The following is a 10,289-nucleotide window of genomic DNA, read 5'->3' as shown; positions in this document are numbered from 1 at the left end:
ACCCGGGGTGTTAGTTGTGATGAATCTGTCCAAAGATATGTGGGGCCCCACTAGAGTTATTGGCTGGCTCTTATCGTCTGAAAGCAGACAGTGATGGGGTGAGTTGTAGGAAAACATCGGCGTCGAGGTGGTTTTTGTTCGACGTTTGCAAGTTTGAATTCTTACTCCGAAGAAAAATGTTGGGAAGCCTCTCTTGTTCTACAGAAAGATAAAACTGAGTCCGTAGAGGATAAAAGTATCATGTAATAGTCATCATGATGCACTGGTTTTATCACTACCTTATCATATAAATGTCTGATTGCACAACAGATATGATCGACTTGTTTTCATGAAATAATTTACTGAGATAGTCCAGACACTGGAAATCCCAGACCAGGATACGCATGATGCAAGTGAAGAAATACATCAGTGATTGGAGCATCATGCAAACATCCTCATCATGTGGAAATGACTTTACACAAGGCCTTTTGTTGAACAACTGATGTGTGGCTCTCTTCTTCTTATCGACAGACCAATGTCATGTTGTACGTCCTTCAGACAGAAAGACATCAAATTTGAGTGATTTAATGACGGCGTTACTTTCAATAGCATAACGTGTTTTCAATCAAGTCGAGAGTTTTAAGTTGGAAAATAGACACTACATATATTGGGAGGCAGCTTGATGATTACTACCACATCTGACCAGAGAAGTAGCTCTCTGTCTTTGCCTCACTGATTCAACTTCTCTGTGTCTGTAGTTGTTGTGGCAGATGCTGGACACTACCCTGGCTAAGATGAACTTCTTTTCCTTTCATTTTGATAAAGTTCTCAATCCCAAATTTCTTCACTGTCAGATATTGCCTGAACACTTGTCTGTGACCATGATATTCTGTCTACAGTGAAACACAGGCCTAGTCTGAGGCCAACGGAGCCTCCAAGATGGTGCCCGTGTTTCTTTGTAGGCAATATGTGGATCGGCCACATTGTTCTTATCCTCGGTAATCTGCTAGGAGTCAATAGTTCACAGAGGATAGACGCATCTCTGATGCTATGTCAGACATGTGCTTTTTATTTGGTCACCAGGCAGCCGAGTTGCCTTATCAGCATAGCAGAACCAGCTGGGAATGCACTCCTACACTGCTCTGCTGGGGACATTGGCAAGAAGCGATTGCATTGGTTGGACTTTTAAAACACATTTCCAGCTTATGTTTCATAAACATTTTTTCTTATCTTGGTAACATTTTTACAAGCTGTCAAACTCGGAGTGTGTTTTTCCCCATTTTACTAAATGTTGCTCATTTTTCATTTGCGAGCTCTAACTGGTTAGTACCAGTCCGAGTATGTAGCATCGTACATTTTTCCAGAAACATTTAACACAGTAACACAAATACATCATTTTCTCCACCTCCAACGTAAAAACATGAGACTGTGGTACAGATTTGTGACGTTATGATTCTTATTTTCATAATAAGATAAGATAAGATAAGATATTCTTTATTGATCCCACATTGGGGAAATTCAATTGCTACAGCAGGTCAGTGCAAAAAGAACTGACCTGCTAATAGGAATCGTGTTTCTTGTAAACGATCATTTTTGATCACTTAAGTCAACAAAAGTAGAAAATATTTAAACCAGTGAATAGAGAGAACTGCAAAATATATCACGTTTTGAATTGTGAGTTGATCTGCTCTTCATTAGATATCCACATAAGTTATGAATTATTTGGACTGGCCTTTTCTGAAATACCACAGTAATCTTTCATTAAGACTTTAAGAATTTGATAGGAGTCCAGTACCAGCAGGACTGTGCTGAGTTCATTTCCTCCATGTGAAGCATTTGAGGAGGAGGAGGAGGACGACGACGACGAGGAAGGTGGGGCTACCTGCAGAGGGGCAGCGGGCTTGAAGGAGTTAAAAATGACACGCAATTAATCAGCCGGAGCAATCGACCGATAACACTTCCACAGCGTGGAAGCTGGAATAGAGGCTCGTCTGTACTGAACAGCTGCAGGAGGAAACCGGCCCTTTGACTTTCTCACGTGCGGACAGAGAGAGGAAGAGAGAGTGAGTGAGGGGTGTGTGTGTGTGTTTGTGTGTGTGTGAGGCCACTTACAGATGGGATGGAGGAGGGGTAAAGGAGAGGAAGAGAAAAAAAAATGAAGGTTTTAACAGCCTACCCACATCTGTTTATTTAGAAAAGAAACCATTGTGTCGTTCAGTTATTCTAACAACCTACACCAGGGCCAATGTTAGTCCCACAATGACGGCTTTTTAAATACACAGTTTACACTCCTATGAAGTGGCCTCATAACGGCGTTGGAGCCTCAGGAACGTGCCAAATGGGGGAACATGCTTGGGTTTCACATTCCCTCCCGCACTACTTGACGTCTCTATAGTAGACTGCGATGCCAGAGGTTGGCCGGGAGAGATCTGGTGGGGGTCGTTTGTCTTGGTCTTGTGTGCTTTTTCTGGGTCTAATCTCTTAAATTGGTGCTCATGGTTTGGAGGCCAGCCAACAAAACTGCAGGGGATTCTGGGACATGAGTTTGATGTCCATGCAAGATGGTGAAATGGTTTCGTCCTGTGTGCTCTGATTACTTCAGTGTCTCATACAAACCGATCTTAAACAAAGACGGGTTAGCAGAACTTTTACAGATGCTCAAAGTTCAATGGAATCTGTTGCAAAAATAAAAAAATAAAAAGGCCAATCCTGTGTCATAAACTACAAAATTAAGATCATAAAATAGCCCCTATTGTCAGGCAACAATATTGATATTGGACAATTTAGCAGTAAATGTGTTTAAAATGTTCTTTCTGCAAGATGAGGTCATAAATGTCTCAAATGACAGTTGAGACCAGAATCACAGCGTGAGAAGGAGTTCTTCACAGTGATGAACCTACAGGGACTTACAACCTAAATCCACAGTGCGTCTTGGCTTTATGGAGCTGTTGAACTGTCCAGGCCCCTCATTTACTGTTTTAGTTCACTCTCTGTGCTCTAAAGCAGCAGCTGTCACTGCTCTCTGCAGCCCTTTTAAGACAGATCTCCTGGCCTGTTAGATGAAATTGGCCCCTTTTAATGATTTTAATAAGTTTTGACAAGAAAAGCGGAATATCTTCCCAGTTCTAGAAATACAAAGAATATTAGTATTACTTTTTAGGACACGACATGGCTCACGAACAGAACAACAACTAATTTGAAGGAAGATTGAGACTCAAGAAAAGTTGTTGTGCATTGTGTGAAACACATTAATAGTTATAATCGTGGACACTGGACATTTTTTACCACCTTAATGTCCTCCATGATGAGCTGATGCACTTCATACAGAATGCCTTGCTGCAATAATCCTGCATCGAGCGGGCAGTATAAAAAGGCTGGTAATGAATCTGAGCCTTTCATCTGCAGCAGATCAGGAATTTTTAGCACTTGTGGTCAAAGTGATTATGAGTACGTGCTTTGTTGTTGTTGTTTTTTTTTTTTAATTGATAAACTCTTTCTTGGTATACTTCTCACTTTGGGGGATTAAGGTCACATGTCTGTGTCAGAAGTGAGGTCTTTACTGGTTGGTCCATATGTGCTGGTGTTTGTCTGCAGTGATATGAAAGGCCTTCAGGCCTGGATAAACAGCCACTCATACAGGCTGATGGCTGAGCAGCATGTGTTGCAACAGCTGCTTGTGTGCCCTCAAGGTGCAAATCTGGAACCACCAACAGTACAAGTTTGTCGTAGGACACAACATGAGCAGAACACAAATTCAATTACAACTGACTGTACATCCATAGTAAGCACAAATGTATATGTTTATGTAGTTTAAAGGGTGTTTTATGTCTTTATTTTCAGTAGAGAGAAGACAGGAAATTAGTGGAGAGAGAGGAGGACCGACATAAAAATAAAGGTCTGAGGCCAGACACAAATTAAGCATATTGTGGTTCATCAGCGCATTATACTCCACGCCAACGTATTCATTAGTTCTTTGATAAATAAGATGGTCTGAGACTTAGTTTTAGACTACGTTAAATCGTATAAATGACAGAGTGGTGGACTGTGTTAAAAGAGTCAGGGGATCAGCGCTTATTTGACATGATGGATGACTTTAATCTTACTGATTAAAGGAACACACCCTCCCATAACACTTCATTTAGCAGATTTTTTAAGAAGGGATCCACCTACTTGCTGGAGTTGCTTTCAATAGCAACAGGGAAAAAAAAAATATTCCCACAAACTCTGGCGACGTATCGTTTTCACAGTTTGTGAAAAGCAGCAGTAATTTCCAGGCATTCATGCCTTTTGAAGCCAAACCAAAAGACTTTGACTTGGAAAGAACTCGATAAAAAACAGGTAGTTTATTTATGGCTTTCTGCCATTGTGTGTCAAGTAACGATGATTAGAATCACTTATCACTCTGTGACAAACTGAACAAATCAACGCAAATCCCTGATGGAGAACGATGTAAAATGCAGAAACGAGAAAGGAAACAAATCCTTAACCTTGTTTTTTCGGTTCTGTTTCTAAAAAACGTATCACTTGTTATCGCTTCTCTGAAATCCCAAAGAGGAAGCAATTTGAAGGGATAGTTCCTGCCAACTCATTTCCTGTATTCTGATATTTCCTTTTTTTCAGACAGCACTGTGCAGGCCCACTGCTGCTAACCTGCTCTGCTGGGATTCAGCTCACTCGGTGTCTGATGAAATCCTCACAGCACAATTCTCTGCAGCCAATCCTGTCACCGGCAGCTGAAAACTATCAGAGAACGAAAACTGTGGCGTCAAACTATGTCTTTAATGTCAATAATGCTGAAACAAAAGAATATTTTAAATATAGTCGTCTGTAAGCAGGTGATGGTTTTAATATCCTTATGTTTGTCCCTTAATTGGACTGTTGTGGCAAGAATTTGGGTTTAATTGAGCCCTCAGTATAATGACGCCTCGCTCTCAGTGCAGCACATCTGGTTCGAGCGTACAGCTGTTGGCAAAAGACAAATGTGTTGGATGATTCGATCAGCTTTTTTCTTTTCCTCCTGTAAGTGTTGAGCATGAAAGATTTCTTTGTGCGACTAATAAGTTTTCAAAGACGCCCTTTCCTCTTAGAAGTCTTAACTTGATCCATATTCAAAATATGCAAATTATTACGGCCTCTGAGAGTCAAAGTCGCTTCGTTATTCATACTGATGCAGTAAAACGATTAATGAATGAACGGTGTTGCCTCTGCTTCATATTACAGTTGTTCTAAAAGCACTTGAAACAATGAAGATGTTGGTGTTGGGAAATCTTTTTGTCAGGGAACACAGTGTTTCCATTCTTTTGTGCTGAGGGAAAGGCAGGGGAGGAACTCCTGAGATATTGAGTTCCCTGTATCCATCATTTTCGACGAGTTGGGACCTTGGAGCAGCGCCAGCAGCGCCTGTGCTAGCCCAGCCGTAACTGACATTGAGCGCATTGTTTGCAGTGGGAAGCTCACGGCTGTGGCCTAAAGGTACATTCCTGAGATGAGAATGCTGTTTGAAACACAAACAGCCTTTGTGCCCTGGCTGCTCTCTTTGCCTGACTCCCTCATCCACATCAAGCCTCTAGAGGTAAACTGCCTCCTCCTGCTCATGTGTCAAAATGTGGGCTATCATTTTACTCACACCCTACACACACACACACACACACACACACACACACACACACACACACACACACACACACACACACACACACACACACACACACACACACACGTGTGTCATTTTGATGGTTAGGTCCAGGCAGATATCTTAGGGTGATTAAGCTCTTGGAAAGAAGCTGTTGAGTCCAAATGTTGCACGACAAAGGGCAAAGTCAGATAAAGTTTGACTTTCATCTACATCAGTTTGGTTTGTGTTTTGTACTTTTATATTTGATGCAAATGCCTGCAACCCTAAACTGAATGTTTAAGTGTTGATTACTTTGCAAATGTGATAATCTGGTGGTGTCAGTTGTTCATCATAGCAACTTGAATATGTTTAGTATCTTTGATCTTTGAGATATTTTATAGACAAATCAAAAAGATTATAAAAAAAGTCCCACATACTAGAATTGTTTATACTGTAATTTCTGGTGACCAGAAAGGTACGGGAGGCTCGTTTCATTTGCACTGAGATAAAAACTATAGAAATCATGAGTAGAATCTGAGATGTGAGGTGTGAAGAAATATTTTAACTCTGTAAAACATCAACTTCTAATTATGGTCTCTATCCATCATACTGTTTACTCTTCATTTGAGTTATTTAACTATTGTTCAATAATAAATATATAAGAGAAGAATAAGTTAGGGACTCCAAATTCAGTTGTGGGTGTGAATGTGGGCACTACTGGTTTCTTACCTCTTTGTATCTCTGTGATGGACTGGTACTCCACCTCCTGCCCAGTGTCAGCTGGGGTCCAACTCCCCCACAACCCTGACAGATAAACTAATGGATGGCTGTCACAGACGCAGTTTAACTGATATTTGTGTGACTGCTCTGGTTTAGGATTGATGTCAGGTCAAATGTTAACGCAAAACATATGAACATAAAACTGTATTAAAAAAGTTCCAGTGCCCTGATTCACTTAGCTTAACATATGACATGATAATATGATGATGCAGTGCAATAACAGAGGGACGTTGGCCTTAATATATCATTATACTAACTCATAGTCACTGCTCGCCGTGTTATAACACAATTAATTTGTACTCAACTGCTCTGCTGAAGAAGAGTTAATAAGATGTGGATGATTAAATTATCAGTGAGGTTGCTGCACAGATCATTAAAACTGCAGGCGTGAAGTTGAGGAGTTGAGTTTATTATTGTACGACAGTGCAGTGCACTGCATCTTTATCAATTATCTTCAGGGTATTGCAGTATAAAAAGCTGTGAGTGAAAAATGATTTGACATCACATCTCAGAAAGTTGTTTTATTAATGTCCATGTAATAATAATAATAATGAGTCAAGTCATGACATTGTGACAAATATCGACAATGTTTTGGGGATTTTTATTTTCTCTAAGCCCCGTAATCATAGAAAATATTACCCATCTGTGAAATGTTTAATTTAAGAGTATGCAAATGAATATGTATACACTTAAAACATAGTTTGGACAAACCATTTACAAAGGACTCTATGGCTCTTAAATCATAAAGAAAAAAAAGTACTGTTGCAAATTATAAACTACTGAACCAAACCTGGTGATCACTACATGAATATTAACAATATGTTCATATAAAAAACATGTGCTCTTTCCTTTAAACCCCTGAAGCTCACATTAAGAAAATGTTAGCTTTAGGAGTGGTTAAAATAAATGACCCATATTTTAAACAACTCTCTCCTCAAAAATGTTCACTCCAGCACATTAATCCTTCTTCGGTCTTGTATCGAGACCGTCTTCCTCCCACCCCAAACTCCCGCCCATCACTACGTAGGAACCCACAACAAGTGGCCAACCAATGGGAGTCTGCTCTCTAACGTGTGGAGAAGGGGCTGAAAACAGAAAGACAAATACTCCAAGGGGAGAGTTTCGAGGACCACTCTGCGACCCACAAGGGTTGTTGTTTCCCCCTCCGTGCGCTGTGTGTTTTCTCTCCTTGTGCGCACAAGGACTCCTTGTGCGCAATGCTCCAGCTCATTCCACCAAAGGACTCTCAGGAATTGCCCGGCTTCGCTTTTTTTTTTATTTTTTTTGCTGGAGATCCACTAGGAGAGAGTTCGCGACCGGAAACCCGCTGAGCTGGAGGCAGTTTGTTGCATGAGCTCCTCATCAGTGCGATGGAATGAGCCGCTGCAGAAACTCTCCTAAAGTTGCAGGGAACTTTCCTACTTTGCATCTTTCATTACTCGTGTGAGTTTCTGTTTTAGTTTGAACTCCAGTCATGTATGGATAACGGGAGCTTCGCCTAACAATCCCATTCCAGTGGATCGGCGCTGACGGCTTTATGGAGCTCCCTGGCAGTCTGTTGAACGCACTCACGGGCCTTTCACGCATCATCTTGCCTCGGCACCAAACACTCGCCCCTTTCCCAGTCAAGGCACTCTCCATGGAAGTAGTGTAGAAGTTTTACATATGACCCCGCTGTGAGTTTTGCCAGTTCTTGCGGCCACAACAATGGCGAGCTCTGGCCATTTGGCACAGAGCGTCAGTAGATCTGTTTGGCCTCTGGGTTGTGTACTGTTGTTTTTCGGGTACCTCTCCGTGGCCTCGCCGCCCCACGGTCGGCGGCTGATTTGCTGGCAAGCCATCATGAACTGCCAAGCCGAGCCGGAGTGCAATTACGCATACGAGCACTATTCGCGCGCCTGCGGCCCCGTGCTGAACGGGGAGAGGAAGAAGTGTCCGAGCCACTGTATCGCCTCGCTTGTCCAGCTCAACCTCACCAAAAACGGACCGGCTCTGGAGGACTGCAACTGCGCCCACGATGCCATGTGCACCAAAACCAAACGGGCTATCGAGCCCTGTCTGCCCAGGACTACCAGCACCGGCTGCACGGAAGCCCGGCGCCAGTGCGAGAGGGACCAGCAGTGCAGCTCCACGATGCACGATTATTTGAACCACTGTGGGAAACTTTTCAGCGGGGCAGTGTGCACGAACGCTTGCAGAAACGTGATCGCGAATATGCGTAAAATACCCAAGGGCCAGCAGCTGGACACTTGCGTGTGTGACGGGACGGAGAGGGCAATCTGTGAGTTCGTGAAGAGCAGCATGAAGGCGCTGTGCTTCGACTCTCCCGTGAGGGAACCGGGCAGCGGCGACGACGGCAGCGATCTAGACGACGACGACGAGTCCTTGGAATCGGAATATCCAGATTACCCGGAGAGCGGAGCCTCTCTCCCAGCGAGCCGCTGCGTTTTGACCGTGCTGGCATCCATTTTGGCTCTGTTGCCCCTCATTTAATCCTCGGGTTCATAATATGCCCCCCCCCCCACACACACACTCTTGTTTGGATAAAAGGCAATGTAAACTTTTGTCACTCACTGACATGCTCCTATTGTGGCAAGTTAAGAGTGGCACATTAAAGGAGAAGGATGTTCTGAGTTAAGAGTCTCAGACTCTGAAGAACATCAACATCACATCAGGATCATTCCTATGCAAAGGAGAACAGAAACATATTTATAGTGTCTGAGCTCCAGGGTGCTCCCTTATCGAACCACAACACTTCACAGCCCTCCAGATGCTTTGCTTATGTGATAAGCTAAATAGGATTGTCTCCTTTTTCTCACAGTCCCAGACTCTTGATAGCAAAGTTGTCAAGATAGAAACGGAGTCTCCTTGTTTTGGTAACAATGCAACCTTTAATCAGTACATGCTGTGTGCACTGCCAATTCTTCTTTAAAGATATGAACTATTTTTATATGACAGACTGTTGCCATTTGGCGCCAGGCCATCGGATTTACAAGTATTTAATGCTGGAATCGATGAACTTGTAAATAGATTAGGAGTCAAAGTGAAACAGTAATTTATTACCTGCCACCTAGTTACATCCAGATGTTCATCACGTGAATAAGAGACAGAAAATTCCAGCTTTAAAGGGAAGTGAGTGTGACTGTATTCTACTCGGTGTACATTGTATATATGTGTATAGCCTATATAGATATTTTCAGAGAATCCTCTATGTTTCAGGCTATGAGATGATTTATTCGCTGTGTATAGCCTAGAGAAAGAACTGTCTAAATCCACTGTATGGTTGCCTTAATGATATACTTTTATAAAAGGCTTGAAAGAAAATTGAAGAGCTCATTCTTGACTGAGTTATTTGTTCATTTTGCATCATTACTTGAGTTGTGCCACAATTCAGATGGAAAATAAAATGTTGGACGTGAAAATGCGATGTACTGCTTAGGTAGTCTGGGGTTTTACTCAGCAATATTAAAGAGCAGAAATAAGAGAAAGTTACACATGCAGTTGAGTTAGGAAAAAGGGCAAATATTTGTTGTGCAGATATTTACAGTATTTTCAATCCATGATAAACTAATTTAGAAAGCTCTATTCAATTCCAGTTTGATTTTACAATAGGCTACTGAGTAATAGTTGAATATACTTGATATACAGCCTGTTGCTCATAAAGATAAAAACTGAGTCTGTATATTATATTGGAGTGTGTTAGTATGAATTTATTTAATAATCTAAAGGCGTTTGTCCCTTAAACTGATATCACTTTGAGCTCCATTAACATACCAAACGTTGCTGTAACAAACGTATTAACCTTTACACTTCATGCTTCTGCAGCTACAGTATAACACCGTGTATATGGGCTCTTTTCAAACGCAGGCCGGCTTCCACTGTTGACTGCTGAGCCTAATGACCTGCTATGTCTTGA

The 10,289-nt window shown here is 42.0% G+C and overlaps 1 protein-coding gene across 1 annotated transcript; it reads left to right on the top strand.

Annotated features, from left to right (window-relative positions):
- The first annotated feature begins 7,464 nt into the window (after positions 1 to 7,464).
- On the top strand, positions 7,465 to 9,702 carry gas1a (growth arrest-specific 1a). The gene has a single exon (XM_026343140.1). The coding sequence runs from the start codon at positions 8,081 to 8,083 to the stop codon at positions 8,864 to 8,866; it is 786 nt and encodes a 261-aa protein (XP_026198925.1). The 5' UTR covers positions 7,465 to 8,080; the 3' UTR covers positions 8,867 to 9,702.
- Positions 9,703 to 10,289: the final 587 nt, after the last annotated feature.

Source organism: Anabas testudineus, chromosome 9 (assembly GCF_900324465.2).
Source record: "Anabas testudineus chromosome 9, fAnaTes1.2, whole genome shotgun sequence".
Lineage (NCBI taxonomy): Eukaryota > Metazoa > Chordata > Actinopteri > Anabantiformes > Anabantidae > Anabas > Anabas testudineus.
Note: the sequence above shows the minus strand (reverse complement) of the source record. Positions and strands in the feature narration are given on the sequence as shown.